This window comes from Motacilla alba, chromosome 4 (genome assembly GCF_015832195.1).
Source record: "Motacilla alba alba isolate MOTALB_02 chromosome 4, Motacilla_alba_V1.0_pri, whole genome shotgun sequence".
NCBI classification, from domain to species: Eukaryota; Metazoa; Chordata; class Aves; order Passeriformes; family Motacillidae; genus Motacilla; species Motacilla alba.
In genome coordinates, this window is record NC_052019.1 from 47,219,037 (window position 1) to 47,235,267 (window position 16,231).

The following is a 16,231-nucleotide window of genomic DNA, read 5'->3' on the forward strand; positions in this document are numbered from 1 at the left end:
GTTTCCCATTTAATGTTTCTGAGGTAACATTCTTTGTGAAAGTGAGAGAAATGAGAACACAAACTTGCAGGAAAAATAAAAGTCTGACTGTCCTCCTTTTGAACAGAATTAAAGTCAGTTTGGACACTTGAAAATATGAAGTGAGAGGCCATGGCCTTACAAAGAGTTCCTCAATGTGATCCCAAGAGTTACAATGCTCAGCTTGCCTTCAGTATGCCATAGCTCTTTGTCATTTCCTCTCAAGAGGCTGAACATATTTTGCCATCTCAATTTGAAGTGAAAGGTGTCACTTACATCAATGTTATTTCAGTTTTACCCAGCACTACTCCAATGATTTATAAGCACACCCAACCAAGAGAGCACTATAACAGTTAAAGCAAATGAACCCAACAAAGTTATCTGGGGATACAGCAGAAAGGAATTGGATCTGCCATATCTAAGAGAGCCCTAAATTACTGTTATCAAACATGGAAATCAAACCAATCTTAATGACGTTTTACCATTGCCATGTTCCACTGGCTCAGCGCAAGAGCAGTGCACTTTTTTTTCCATCAATAAACTTAACAGTGCCTACCCACAAGTCTTCCATCCTTTTGCTCGATGCTTTCATGCATTAAGTCTGTTCTTCAGCTACTGCCACAGTCAAAATTTTACACTTCTAACCCTTCTTACACTCTTTTCAGTCAGTGAATGTGAAAACTTGCAGACTGGAGTCTACAAGGTTCAAAGCAAACTCAAGAGAATCTGAAAAACACAGGAAAGAGGTGAACAATGGCACAGTTTGGAAATCAGTGTATGATCTTTGTATTTGGGGCCTTGCCAAAGAAAAGAAAAACCTGTATGCAGAAGAAAAGGAGAAAAGCTGTGTGATTTGGAGGAGAAGCTGACAAATTCAGCACAAAAATTGTCATCTATGCCAGTGGAAGCTGGACCAAAGTTCCTCTAAACATGTGGCCTTACACTCCAAGTAAGCTTTGCCTTCTAAATACACTTCTGCAAAGGCTTCCAACAGGAATGTGGCAGGATTTTCTGGAGGTGCATCCAGGTTCCAAGAGACTGCCCCTGCACAGGTAACTGGGACCAGTTAGGAATAGAGCCATGAGACTTTCTTTTCTTTCCCTATTCATCTTTTTTTTTTTTCTTTTTTTTTTTTTTTTAAGGGACAAAAACATTTGATTCTTAAATCCATGTTTAAGCACCTAAATTCAAAGTTCTAATTGAAAACTGCTATTTTTCTCTCTTGCTATAGACACAAATGAGGCTGAGGTGTTATTTGGTACAAAAGACAATAAAGAAGCAGACTGCTTGGAGCATCCCGGTAATGCTCTTGTCCTACGCCTCAGGGATTTCAGCTGCATTTTGCCCCAGGACAAATATTTTTTTTCAGAGAGCCCACTGTAATCTGCACTTTAGGAAAATCCCTTTTCCTAATCTTGCAGTGAATATGAATTTACATTTCTGGTATGAGATGCAAACAGACACACAGGTTTTCTAAGGTTTGCACTGGAGTAGAAGTGTCCTACAGGAGCCTGTACACTCCTCCAGTTTCCTGTGATATATTTAACTTCTGACTCTAAACTATTGGTTTCCTGTGTTACACTGATGACATAGGTGCAGTTAAGGAACCTCTATGTCTAAATCTGTATTTCAGTAAGGTTAGATATGTTCAGATACAAGAAATCTGAAAGGTGAAACACCAAAAATAAAAATCACTCCTGCACAAGTGCAGACTTAAGTACCTAATATGTCTTACTGAAATGACAGTCTGAATTACCACATTATCCTTCTATTAAGGTCCAAATAGGCTATTTTCACCACATTACAGTCCAAATTACAATTTACTTTTGTCTGTGATTAAATATGAACTCTGGGGAAATCTTCCCTTTTTTTTTTTTCCCTTTTTGCTTTCTCTAATAGCTGGTCTTGATATCGTTAAATGGCATAGAACAAGCCAATATTTAGATTTCTGTTCAATTTTCTGTGTTTGGTCATTTTGACTTCATTCTCTTTGATGTATAGAAAATAACTTTTCTTCATGCTCTTTGTATTCAAGGGCAAAAAAAATCTGCAACTCTTTTGGTGTGCTAAGAATAGGCATGGATATGTTGGGACAGGAAATACATACATGCCACTACAATTAAAATAGACTAATTTGTTAGCAATTCCATAATATCCCCCAAATGCATGAATTCTAAACAGTGTGTAGTCATCTGGGTAACTCCTCTTCTCTTTTCTGCTGCCAGGCTCCACAAGCCAAGTCTTCCATAACAGTGAATATCACAGGGAGAGACAGCATGACAAATTTTGTGGGCTAATATTGAACACTGCAGCACCAGCCAGTATGATGCAGTGCATATTTCAGACAGTCCCTTAATCTCCCACCTACTAAAGCCGACTCCTTTTTTGCAAGCTCTTTCCATTTTATGATTTCTCCAGCTTTCTCTGCGGGCTGTCATACATGACCACCTTTTCTGACACATTCCCTGGATAGTTTCACCACTGAATTCCAGTTGTATACATGGTAAATAGAGAGCACTTTTTAAAATCAGGCTGGATTTGTCCTCTTGCTAGAGTAAGAATTCTCAAAACCAGTCTGAAGTCCCCAACTCTCCAGAAAATAACAGCCAAACGATGATCATGAAAAGCAATTTAAGATGCAGCTCTTTGACAGATGTTAAAACCAGCACATCTTCTATGTAAATGCAGCAAATGCATATATATAATCCTTCCATTATTCAAGTCTAAAACAAGAAAAACAAAACCATATTTTCTCTTAACACCAAGATTATAAATTAAGACATGAAAATTGGGTCTTGTGAGGTTACAGAAATGCTAATGGCTGAAAGTTTTTGTTCCAGCATTACAGTTTCTTTTTTTTTTTTTTTTTTAATGAAGCCTTTCTCTCATTTGAGACAAATGCCATTTCTCAAGAAAGAAATGTGGGTGTAAAAAATTACTACTTGGTTTTCTTTTTCATGGGCCTTTGATGATTTTATGCTGACTCTAAAGAGAAGTTTCGTATAATCTTAGCTGCGACAATGAAAAAGCATTGTTTGAGCTACAGGGGAGATAACGCAAGAATATAAACTCACTACACAGTTTTTTTTTCCTAATTCAAAACTGAACTTCATTTGCAGCCCTGAACTATTCTTGCTGGTTCACTTGACTGGGAGACAGAACTTCTTGGGACTCACACTTTGGTCTCTGCTCTACAGCTGACCCCTGTACACCTCTGCTCTGAGAAAAGGCTCTGGAACATTGCATGACAGCAATTTATAGCTGGATTTCCACCAGCAGTGCTCCTCTTGCGTTGCACTGCAGATGGAACACTCTCATCTCTGCCACAGAAGTTATTCACAGCGTGATGCCACGTCTTAAACTCGTCTCATGGTTTTGTGCAGTTTTATTGTAAAATACATCAGAGGCTTAACTCTTCAGATAAAAAACAGAGCTGAGAACAGGAAGGGGACACAATACTTTCACTTACTTTGTCAGAGTCCATGAACATGATAGTTGGTTAGTGAGGCCATGTAATCATCAGTCTTCCCTTCTGACTCTTTATCCCACTCTGTACAGGGAGCACAGGTCTGCATCAGGACTGGAAGCACCAGCAAGAAAACTTTTTCCAGGATGCCAGATGTCTGATAGTGGGGGGAAAAAAAAAGGAAAAAAAAAACAACAACCCAGAAACTTTCTTTTGAGGTGGAGAGGCTGCTGTCAACTAAATAATCAAATGCACACAAGTGGCACCCATCTCTTTCTGACAGGAAAGACCATCACATGAAGAAGGAAACAAGCCAAGTCTAGATGCAAAGGGAAGCAGGTGAAAGGAGGAGGTGGCCACAGCAAGACTTTGAGAACCTGAATCCATTTAATTTGTAGTGGCAAATTGGTTTGTAGGCCTCAAGAAAAAACAAAACAAAACAAAACAAAACAAAACAAAACAAAACAAAAACACTCACACAAAAAAAAAACCCCAAAAAAACCACCAACAAAAAAAAACCCAAAAAACCCCCCCAAAAACCCCAAAAAACAACAAAAAAACCCCCACAAAAAAAACCCGCCAAAATAAAATAAAATAAACAATGTCACACTTCTGAAAACTTTCTTCTAGTCCATATTTTTTTTCTTTGTGTACCATTATTACCTTTAAAATTTCCAGTCTTAGTTTTGGTGACTTAACAAAAGGTGTAGGATGATCAAGAGATCACGGTTCACATTTTCTGTGTGCCATGTGGAGTGCTAGACCTGGGCTACTTTATCTGAGGATACTCTGCACAAGGCTTCCACTGTGTGCAGATGATGAAGTCTGTCAAGCACTGATATAAAACCATGGAGGAACTCAGGCAAAAGTCCAATCATCCTGCAACTTCTCAGGCCTCTGCTGTATCTGAAGCTCAGGTGTGACTTCCATTGCTCCTAGTTGTGTCAGTGCTCTCTGTACACAGGCTTCAGGTCTGCAGCACCTCCAGAGACTCATTTTATTTCTCTATACCTACAAAACTTTAATTTCAGGGGAGTGAGTAGTGATGCAGCTCTGTGTTTTCCATCAACAGCAAATTCCAGCCACTGAATAAGGTAATGGTCTGTCACACTTCAAGGACTGAAAGATCCTGGACACATTCCACAATTTATAGAGGTAACACATTCCTGAATGCAGCACATTACAGATGCTACAACACACACATTGAAGAGAGGAAGCCTTCTGATTTCTTATATTCTTTCCATTGTGAAAGGCAGGCAGAGATTTTTGTTCCTTTTGTCCCCTCATGCAGAAAAGGCATCAATTTGAAAAGCTCCAACTTCACAGTATTTTGTGACAGTCAATATCAGAAAGTTACAAGCATTGAAGTTAATTACAAAGTGTGGCAGTCTCAGTCCTAAACCACATACCAGCTCTGTAGCCATTTACTTCGTGCCCCTTCCTGATTAGAATTTAAATAAAGAATCTACAGCAATTTCACTTTTCCAAACAAGTCTGTTGCCGAAGCAAGCCACATTGTCTTTTAAGATGACTTCTACAGGATAATTCTGACATTAAATGTTCAGTGGCTTGACAGCATGAACTGTATTGAAAGTTGACCTCAGATCCAACTTGTTTCAAATGTTTTAAAATAGAAAAAGCATCTGTGCAGGTTTGATGCCCACAAGTATCATGATTATAAACCAAGAAGTGTAGTATTTCTAATTAATAATCCACTTTCTTAGACTTGTATTTCTAAGAAATGCTCTTTGCTATTCAGCAGGTTGCCTCCAAAGGGTAGGTATACAAAGAGAAGACAGGAGAGATTTTGAATCAGAATAAAATATAAAAAATATCAAGTTGCTATCTATTGTGTGTTTTAAGAGAAGTCCTCAACATATGTTGTATCTATAGAAAACCTGGAAGATTTATTCCTTAAATAAAGGACTGAGTAATGAATCTGTGCTGAATACACACAGATACCAATGTTACTGAGTAAAAATATGTCATTTTTACACATCCTTAAGTTGAAACTTTACAAGATTTGTATTACTGGCACTCTATGAAATAGCTCTTAAGGATTAGAGTGCATAGAGTAAGAGTGTGACCAGTTCAACTCTGTGCATCAGTACAACTTCTGTGCATACTCGTGTTACAATGATTATAGCCTTTCCAGGCATCATGAGAATATTTTTGGAAAGTATGTCTTCAGTCCCTATAGAGCAGCATACAATATGATAAAAACACTTTTTTTCTTCTTTTTAATGCAAGAAATGCTGTTATTGCTGTACAGAAATCTGTTCCCATCAGCTAAATCCCTCCCCCTACACATTTTCAAAAGAGGCAGATACTCCCCATACTATTTAGATGAGGAAACTGAGAAACTGTGCAGCTTCTCAGAATTAGGGAATGAGTGTTACAGAAATAACAGCCAGATCTGGGTTCCCTGAGCTTCCAAATATGCTCACTGTTCACAGGACTTTTGTCTCAGGGGCAAAATGCTTTGACACATGGACACATTTTGAGGCTAAGCACAAGAAAGTGAATGAGTCTGGTATCCTGACTCATGTGGTCTCAACAGGAGATGTATGAGGCAAGTCACAGAATTCACCCAAAAAATATGTATGAGGGAAAAAGGAGAAAAAGGATTCTTAAGTCTGTATTTTCATTCTTTCTGATTATTGCTTCTTTCCCAACTATGTGCCTTTGAAATCAACAGTTTATTAATTTGGTTTGTTGGTGGTGATTTTATTGTTGTTGCTTTTAAATATTATTTATATGTGTATAGTCTTCCTTGCGATATCACCTCAATTTCTTGGCCTATTTTCCATTTTTCTCATGGAGCTGTGAACAGACACAAACATGCCAGCCTTGTGGCACAGTCTTGTAGCCAGACCTGTGCACTAAGGACTGATGTCCAACCTTTATACTGTGGAAAGCATCTCGTGGCAACATAAGTGAAAAAAAGTAGTTGAAATATCTCCAAGTAACCTGATCAAGAGACAGCATAGCACAATATCGTGTATTAAAAACATTCCTTGCATATTAAAAAACAAATTAATACGGTGCCATGGGGAAAATCATCACTTAAATGATGGAGAAGGTGGGATTTGTTAAGAGAATTAAGATGCTGGCTGCCTGCAGCAGTAAGTGACATGCCCTACTTTACATTGCATTCCCCCACATTTTGAAAAGCCATGTCACACCAAACCATACTAACCAGAAGAGACTGTTCCTGTGGCTTGTTCCAGTGCAGTTCTAAGCACATGGAGAAGCAGAGTGCTTAGAGGATTATCATTCCTGCCAACGCAAGGAATTCCTGTGCTACTTCCACAGCAGAGTCTTACCAGATGAGCATGTCAAATATGCTGCTTTCTAATCTGAAGTTGCCCATTATTTGCAATGGAAAGACAAAGATTCCTTGTGGATCTTAGTGATTCCTTTAGAGAATAGAGAGGGGGGAAAAAAGTCCAGCTGATGTTTTTTCCCTGCTCTCATAGTTCTGTTTGGTTTTTTTCCAAACACAAAGTGACTCCTTGATCTGCCTTTCTGCCAGCAGTATTTGTCCTGAACCTATAATCCACTGTAAGAAGTACAGTGGGAACTTGAGGAGCTGCTTCCACAGTTGTACAAACAGACCGTACCCAAAAGCTGGTGCAATTTCGTCTGCAGCTACAGCCCTCCTCCCTTCCCCTCAGCAATGCCAATGTAGTGGCACACAACCTACATAGCCACCTACACTGCAAAAAGAAACATGATCTTGTAGACCGCTGATAACTGATTACTCGTGTTTAAAAATACCAAGAATACTAAGGACTGCATTAAGCAAGGGGAAAAAAATAATCATCTGTTTTAAGGAACCTTTAGTGTACTTTGTATGTGTCCTCCTTTGGAATCAGAAGATTTTTCTTTTGTGAATGAAGTTCAAAAGGAGAAGAACACCACTTAATCTGTCCTATTTCTCTCTCGGCAGTGATGTGCCTGCTGTTTCTTAGAATTTACACATCTAACAGAACTGAAGCCACACTGACTATGTGGACTGCATACCTTCCTGGATTTCTCATGTTGTTTGGGCAGGCTAGGAGCCTGTGTTTGTGTGTGGCAATCCATAAAATGGCCTCACTGGGTTTCCTCTAAGTAAGAGAAATTCATCAAAGCACATCTTAAATTACTTATTATGGCATCATCTTAGGCTAAAATGAGAGCCCACATCAGGAAAGAAGCTGTAAGGGATGGGAAGGCGTGGGAACTGAAAGACTACACATGGTAAGAGATACCATGTGCCTAAAGAGAAACTGCTCTTTTGGTTTTACAAGATCTAGCCTGCTTGGTATACCCTAACAAGCATCATGGAGAGCTTGTTTAGGGTGTGTGCAAACCAACTGGGTGATCACAGGGACTACAACAGAACAGCAGCTGACACACTAATGTGACTAAAATGCAACTCTAGTTAACTCTATAGATACTAAACTAATGGCTACTTGCAAAGTATTTAACCTTGCTTTATTCAAAGCCAAATAAAGATGCTAGATACGCAAATGATCCTTATGTTCAATTAGATTAAGGATTTTACTTAGATTCCTGAAAATTCCTCACTAGACTTGCCTGGTATTTCCATGGGAGCAGTACAAGGCTTCCTTTATCAGTTGCAAGAACCCTTTTTTCCTGCCAATGTGTAATAGGCACAGTTTTGATTTTCTCTTTGCCATTTCAAAAATGAAGAAATACAAAAACAAAGCAAACAAAAAAGATAGGTCTCCCACTGGAAGCAAGCAGTGCTAAACAGCATCCTAGGCAACTTTATTGTACTCTATGCAAGATGATGTTCTGACAGTTGATTTTATGATCTTATATCTAAAGCCTCATAATAATTGTCACTGACTGAACTTAAAAGCTAATGAAAACAAAAGTCCCTGATTTTCAAGAGTCATGTAAGGAGCAGTGAATAACACTTTGATTTCTTAACTGCAACCTTTCCATTACTGATGTTCAAATTCATTAATTAAGATGCTACTGTTTGTATTTTATATGAAAATTAAAAATGTTTCTTCTGACAGAAGAGAGAAAAATCCTTTTTACATTTCTCATCTCAAGAGATGCTTGAACAGTCCTGTAATTACCCTGTGTTTTCTAATGCTGTAGCTCATTTCTGATCTGGTATTTTATTTCAGCACAGGACTGCAGAGCAAGGGGACCCCAGCTGAGTTTTACAGTACCTGTGGAGCAGGCTGATACTGCCACCTTGGGGAGGACTTTTTCCACATTTGAGGAGCCCATGTAAGTGTCATGCAAATCAGTTTGATTTTTTCATGTCATATCTTCCCAAGAAGACAACTTTTTAAAATCCTCTACCTGTGCAGTTGTAAGAACTTCCAGATGTGTTTCAGCTTGGATTGTATTCCATTCACAATAATACTGGAAAGAAATGTGTGGGGTTTTTTTTAATTTAGCCAAGTTTTAGAGCTCATTTAGGTAGTGCCTCTTTTATACCAGTCTTAATTTTACAGCCATCTTGCCATTTCTGTTTCTGAAGCCCTGTTCTGCATCCAGTTTGGCAAGCTGTATTTTGCATGCAACACTCCCCTGCTTCTGGTATTCTAGTTTTTTTTGGTAGTCTAAATCCTTGTCCCTGCCAGCTTAATTTATCTAGTTGGATGTGACTGCTAGGGCACATATGACCTTAGATGTCATAAGGGGCATTACTGTGCAAAGGAGCAGGCCAATGAAAAACACAGATCTAGACTGGCAATTCAACCAAAGTCAAGATCCATAATATTATGAGACTGATCTACCCTTTTGCTTTGCAATTGAGTCACTCCTCATCCAGTCTCCCTTGAGTTTGTATTCACCAGCATGTGAAGGACCTTGCCATAAACTTTTATATACAAATGTGCCTTGAGACACGAAGGCTGTGCACAGCACAGAGCTGTAAGGCAGTGGGAACCATGAGAAGTTGCCTCAGGTACACACACAGTACAGGGACAGCTTTCATGTCTGACTTCTCACTAAAAGAGGCAGGCCCAAGAACATTTGTCTATGTGCTCTTAAAAACATTCAGTAACAAAATTTTTTACACAGCCACCTTCAGCCAAGTAACCCAAACGATGAACTCATTCACGACTCACAATACGGATTGACACAAGGAGCTCCTACCTTCTGCCAGAGCCCTGGCTGTGCTTGATGCTCCACAGCAGGACACAACGGGCTTCTAGAGGAACTGCAGCCCCCCTCACTGCTGTGGCTGGCAGGAACAGCCCTGATACTGTGATAAAACAACCCCTAGAAGCTCCCACATAGAGCTATACCTCGGATGACAACGTCCCCAGCAGGACAGGGCTCTGGAAAGCATATTCCTCTATTCCTGCCACCACAGACAGCTTACATACCAGATTTGTGTTCTTGCTGACAAGTATCTCGATTCCCTTGGAGTAAACTTGTGCTGCACCCCTGGGACTTACAGAGAGATGGCTGATCCTTGTGAACAGACAGGACAGGCTCATCCACTCTTCCATTCCAAAACTACAGCCTGGTCATTGAAGCACAAATTTGCATTTATTTTCTAACCAGTTACTTTCCAGCTTGTGGAAAACTGGCAAAAAGCTGATAGATGATAGATCCTTTCTGGACAATCTTCTATCTCTGGTTTGAATGCTACTATAGCATGGCAAATAATGATGCTTGCAAGAAAAATTATTAGGCTAATAGCCAATAGCTAATGCACATCACCGGCAGTTCTGCAAGGAGTCTTCAGTTTTCTTCCTGGTTCACAAATAATTTCTGTATTTTAATATATTCGTTGTTATTATTTTACTCCACCTTTGTTAAGCAAACATCTTTATATCTGCAAATGATTTACACTGTGCTATGAAAATATTGCAATTACTAATTCATTGCAATAATAAAAGACACATTCAAGAACATGCAATACAAAGGAATCCCACTACTACATTTATCATTTGCACATTTAACTACTGGTGGAATTTATCTACTTTTAAAAATATCAACGTCATGCAATCACTGAAGTGACTTCAAAAACAGTATTTGCAGCTAAGTTACAAAAATTCAACCGAGCCAATTACTGACCAAACATATGCAATTGAATGAGGAGCTATCAGTAATAAATTAACCAGATTAATGTGTACGTAACAGTCTCAGCATGGTACGGTGCTGCTGTTAGTTTCAAAGTTCACATATGAACTTCTTTCTACACCGCACATGTGCTTTATGAATGAAACCTGAATGAAAGAAAAAATTAAGGGAAAATAAGGTAAGTGACCCAAAATGAAACTAATCTAAGTATTTAAGTGTAGACTGCTTACATGGAAAAAAACCCAAATCTTTGATTATGATTTAAAAAAGGAATGGATCAATCCATGTCCACTACTTCCTATTATTATGCTACAAAGTGTACAATGCATATCTAGACTGATAAATAACTGAAGACAACCATTTCATAAGATGTCTTTCTTAAAAGGAAATAGATCATTGAAAAAGCCACAAAAACCTCACTGTGAATCCAGTAAGGAAGATTATCATATACATATTCAATGCTGACTATAACAAAATTAGTATATTACTAGCTCTTGTATCTTTGGTGCTGTACTGAAGTTATTTCAAAAGATTGATTTAGGCATGGAATTCATATGAGAGAGAAAGCCTAAACTGCACAGCAAGAATCTAAATAAATTAATCACAGGAAAACCCAGTCTGATATTACCCATGATCTCTCTACAAGTACCTAAAAATAGTATCTAAAAAAAAAATTCTTTCTGAAGTTCACATGCCAAAGAAACTTAAAATCTACTATTTGTGGATCACTATTTGTGATCCACTATAGTTTTACCTTCTCAAACATGTCTCAATTTATTTAAATAAGAAGTTTTCCTGTTGGATGATCAGCACACACCAAAACCCCATCAGATACTGGGTTACAGAAAAGTACACAGAGAATGAGAGGTCTTGTTTATGAACACATAGAGTAACTGGAAATGACACCAAGCCAGCTCCCTCTCTCTATCCACCAGTCTGTTTATCTTTTCCACTTACTGTGCTAATAAGTTGGTTTAGTATATATTTCCAAAATCTCATTTTCATGAGATTGGCTATTTCAGCTCTCCTCCTTTTTTTTTTATTTTTAATTGAGATATTTATCTGCATCAGAAAGCCCTTTAGACTACTGTCTATTTCAATGTCAGGGGCAGCTGATGGAAGATGTTTTAAGCTGTGAAAAAGTGCTCCCTCAAAATCTACTTCTCCTTGATTATTCTTTTTCCTAAAACAAGTAAACATTTACATCCTGAAACACTGTCACTTAATAACAGCAGCACCTATTTGTCACCATTCTCTTCCCTCTTCCCTAGTTTGCCTCCTTCTCCTAACCTACTACTATCCCAGAATGGCAACAGTGTTTTCCACAGTTGCTTCCCAACTCCTCCCTTTTCTGCTGTCTCTCCACAACTCTATTTTGCTTCTTCCTAAACTCTTTTCACATTTCAGGCAGGGAAAAACTCAAGAGACACTGAATATTTGAAATTCTTGCCTCTTCTTTCCCCCCACCCCCCGAAGTTATCTGAAGCACCTAATGTTATTTGTACTTAGCGACAGGTTTGTGGATAAAAGCGCCAACAATGGCAGACAGCGATGAGATGACCATCAACCTTGTGGTGCTTGGAAAAACTCAGACTGGCAAAAGCGCTGCTGGGAACAGCCTGCTGGGCAGCGCAGACTTTGAGAGCCGTCTCTGCCCCAGCTCTGTGACTACGTGCTGCAGCCTGGGACGCAGCTGCCGCATATCGGGGCTCGTCCGGAGAAACGGCTGCGAGTCAGCTCTCCGCGTTCGAGTACTGGACACCCCCAGCTACCCTCACAGTGCTCTGAGCAAAGAGCAAGTGAGAGACACCGTGAGAGCTGCCCTGGCTCAGCACTTCAGGGAGGAAGGCCTGCACTTGGCCCTCTTGGTCCTGAGGGCTGACCTGCCTCTGTGCCCAGATGAAAGCGATGACACAGTTCAGCTCATCCAGGTAACAAAAAAAAAAAAAAAAAAAAAATAGAAGCCTCTACCCTATTGGCAATCTTCAGGTGACAATAGCTACAGTAGAGTTAACTGCAAAAGTGAATTTTTTTTTCCAACAATAGCCTAATGAATTGTGAGTGGCAGACACTAATCTCAGAACAAAGATTGTAACTGATTTTGAGTCCTCAGCAAATCAAAGCTGTCTCCTCTCTTTCTGAAACTGGTAACTCAAGACTTCCTTGGGCAGCTTAAGGGAAAATTTTGTATGTGCTTGATATTTTTCATCCCTAGGGTCTAAAACAGATTAATCACTATCAATACACCAGGTGTTTTTGACACACCACTTACCTTGGAATTAGATAGACATCTTTTAAAGTAGTTTTATATACCTTAGCATTTAGGTTACAGAGTTAAGATCACTGCAGTGTCCTTTATCACCAAGGTAGGCTTCTTGTCATATACAGGAGTTAGCAGGATTGCACCGAAGTAATAACTTCATTTACACCTGTAAATTAAAGCCCAACCTCTCTTATTCCCATTAAAATTTTCTGTACGTTCTGAAAGAAAAGCAGCTTGTTCTCTCCATTCTCATCCATCAGATAAATCACAGAAGTTGAAGCTCAGCTCTCTGGCCCATTATTTAAGGTGTTGCATTTGATTTGTGTTTTTCCTGAATTGCTGAGAATAGTTCAGTTTTATGGATCACAGCTGGAACTGAAGCTGATGTTACATAGAAATTCATCATTTATTTTTTCAACAAAAGGTGTTTCAGTGTTTTCAAAAAATTTTTTTGAAGAGCTCTAAACAGTGTGGCAATATGGATATGTGGTAACTACCGATTTCAAACTAATGTGTGACATGGCTAAACAACCATTTTTCCTTATTTACATGAACATTTTTAACTGGAGACATTCTCTTAACATCTGTAGCCAGGGAACAGAGAACTGCATGAGCACATATTTCCACTGAAAGTGGATGTCAATGTCTCGCAAAGGTGAAAAAAGACCCAGAAATTTCAGCAACTCGGATAGCATGAAGTGGATTACTGCCAGGAAAAAAAACCAAACATACGTGTAAATGGTCTGGTAATGTACTAAGCATATGAAATGGGAGTGGGGAAAAGAAATAAGAGATAACTAGTTAAGATTTGCTTTTCATTACAGGAACTTCTGGGTCCCACGTGGAAGGACTTCACTGCAGTCCTACTTACTCATGCAGACAAGGCAGAAGAGGCTGGATACAGTGAGGAAACATATTTGCACAGCGCCTCAAGTACCCTGTTGTCACTTTTGAGTTCAGTACAGCATAAATACATCTTCCTAGACAACCACAACAGCATAACTAAAGAGGAAAGAAATATTGTCTTAAGAAAGCTCTTGAATTTTATACAAAGAAATAATTATCAAGTACTATTTAAACACAGCAAGGAATAAAATTAGCTTTAAGGCGCTCACTTGTCTATTTTCTACAGTAGGTAACATCTAATAGAAATAAAAGAGTAAAAGCCATCGACTGGAAAACTCCACATCCATACCAAACACCTTCAAACACACAATGAGAAATATCTCTTTAGCTTATCAAACTCCTTGCCTTCCACAGAGGACCTCACACTACTGCATTCAGAATCCTAGGTTCAACCACAAAATCAGAACAAGTTAGTGCTCCAAAATCGTGCTCCTAACATGTGTGTAGCTACAAATGGGATTTTGCACTATACCAGAGTGTATATTTCAGTTCACACAGCATATAGATCTGGAAGAATAAAATAAAATTTAAAAAAAGTAAAAAACAAGTTAAAAAATGCTTGCATTCAGACTCAGGGGGCCTCCTTGGTCAATTCTTCAAGCCTTCAGAAGTTCCTCTGAACTTCCATTTCTAAAAAGAGTATTCTGCTACTAAAAGCTAAGATTTATCTGTTGTAAAAGTATTCCCTACCATGATTCAAGATTAGTTATAGCTGAGTTCTTGAACTATGATGATTTTATTTAATAAGACATTATAGGATATACAGTTTACAAGGCAGATAAAATGGCTTCCATGTGCTTAATACCATTCAGCACATTTAAAAGAACTAATTACTATTACTTATTGCCAGATGCATGAAAAACAGTTTACAGGCACAAACAAAACTCATTCAAAAAGAAAATCTGTTCATATCCTCTTTACGCATGTTCCTTTTAATTTTATATCACTGTCATTTTGTTTTCTCTCCACTTACTGGATGAAGTTCAAAGCCTGCAAAATTTAGAAAGGCTCAAGTTTGTTTCTAATTTCAGTATTTAAAATAGTATTCACTGTTTCAATGGTTATACAGCAACAATTTAATCTAATATTATATGCAAAATTATCTGAATTATCTCTATATAGCTAACTAAAAGGGTTATTGTAAATGGATTCAAAATATTTATTTTCATATTACTGAAAGTAAGGCATTAAAAGAATGAAATTGAGGCTAATAGCCTAGCAACATGACTATTTGTACAACATTACTATGAAATAATTCTAACTTTAAAAATTGAAGACGCTATTTCTGTTAAAACCAAAGCACTTTTTGTACAAAACATCATTGCATAAAAGCACATTTAAAACAAAACCAAAAAAATCAATTCATTTTAGACCTGTGTGAGCACTGGAAATGGAATGTTTTTGGTTTGCTTGCTTTTTGGGTTTTCTTGGGGGTTGTTTTTTTGGGGTTTGACTTTTTTTTTTTTCATTTTTTATTAGTTCCAGGAATCTGTTATTAATTATTTCTTAGTCCTACCTATTGGTTTGGAAGGATATACCTAGGTGGACTAGATAAAGAACTATTCCAGCAAAATGGCAGCTTTGATCTTAATGAAATTATAACAGTTTAGTTGTGGGGACATGAAAGTGTGTCCACTTATACATCCTAGGGCATAAACCCTAAGTTTAATCTTCCAGTTACAACTGACTGCAGACTACAGAGAGAACACAGGCAAGAACAAAGGTGCAGAGGCTTACAATACATCTGAAAACTGCTTGGAAGAAAAGGACAAAAACTATTACGAAGTGACTAGAAGAATAAAGACAACTGTGGTCTTCACTAACCAGCTGCTAGACCTGCAATTAGCACGCAAGTAACACGGCAGAATATTTTCCTTATATCCTTAAGCTCTTGCTAAATAGAAGCTCTACACCTTCAAGCTGTTGAGAAAAATTACTTGCCTGCCTGTGGTCCCACCACAAACAAGCCTTGGCAATTAAGTTATGAACTCTGAGTGGTTAATAACTGCTGACAGCACACAACCTCAAGGACAACAAGCCTAGTGAATGAGTGAATTGTCAAAATTTGGAGATGTAACATATTATGGAAAAGAAGTCAAACAAAACAGGTCTTAGCCATGCATTTCACATTTTTTATTCTGCTTTCATCACTTTCCATTTCAACATCTGTAAAAGTTTCTAATAACCATTTATTTATTTAATTCCACTGTTTGCCATGGTCTCTGCCCTGCACACTCCTTTCCCTTTCACTTCAAATGGAACTCCTTTGTATGTAGCAACACACTGGTCATTGGTATGAAGATCAGGTTGGATTTGCTCCCAAATCTTCTTCTTTGGATTAAGTTCCTTCTCAGGATCTCCTGTTTCAAAACAAAGAATAACTTCATAGCACACAACTCAGACCAAGAGCTCCATGTATTTTACACATCTATGACAGCCCACAGAGTATCATTGCACAAACTTTTAAGGGATACAAACCCTAACATTCCTTCTGATTCTCAAAATGAAAA

At 38.3% G+C, this 16,231-nt stretch overlaps 2 protein-coding genes across 2 annotated transcripts in view; one reads left to right on the top strand and one right to left on the bottom strand.

Moving 5' to 3' along the window:
* Nucleotides 1-10,246: 10,246 nt before the first annotated feature.
* On the top strand, nucleotides 10,247-15,909 carry GIMD1 (GIMAP family P-loop NTPase domain containing 1). Its single transcript, XM_038135825.1, has 3 exons — nucleotides 10,247-10,730; nucleotides 12,062-12,483; nucleotides 13,640-15,909. Exons 2-3 carry the CDS (start codon nucleotides 12,091-12,093, stop codon nucleotides 13,907-13,909), a joined length of 663 nt encoding a protein of 220 aa, XP_037991753.1. The 5' UTR covers nucleotides 10,247-10,730; nucleotides 12,062-12,090; the 3' UTR covers nucleotides 13,910-15,909.
* AIMP1 (aminoacyl tRNA synthetase complex interacting multifunctional protein 1) overlaps nucleotides 15,840-16,231 on the bottom strand; it is a 31,719-nt gene continuing 31,327 nt past the window's right edge. The window contains exon 7 of the mRNA XM_038135824.1: nucleotides 15,840-16,081. Within this exon, the coding sequence (XP_037991752.1) occupies nucleotides 15,915-16,081 (167 nt within the window). The 3' untranslated portion in view covers nucleotides 15,840-15,914. The remainder of the gene's footprint in view (nucleotides 16,082-16,231) is intronic.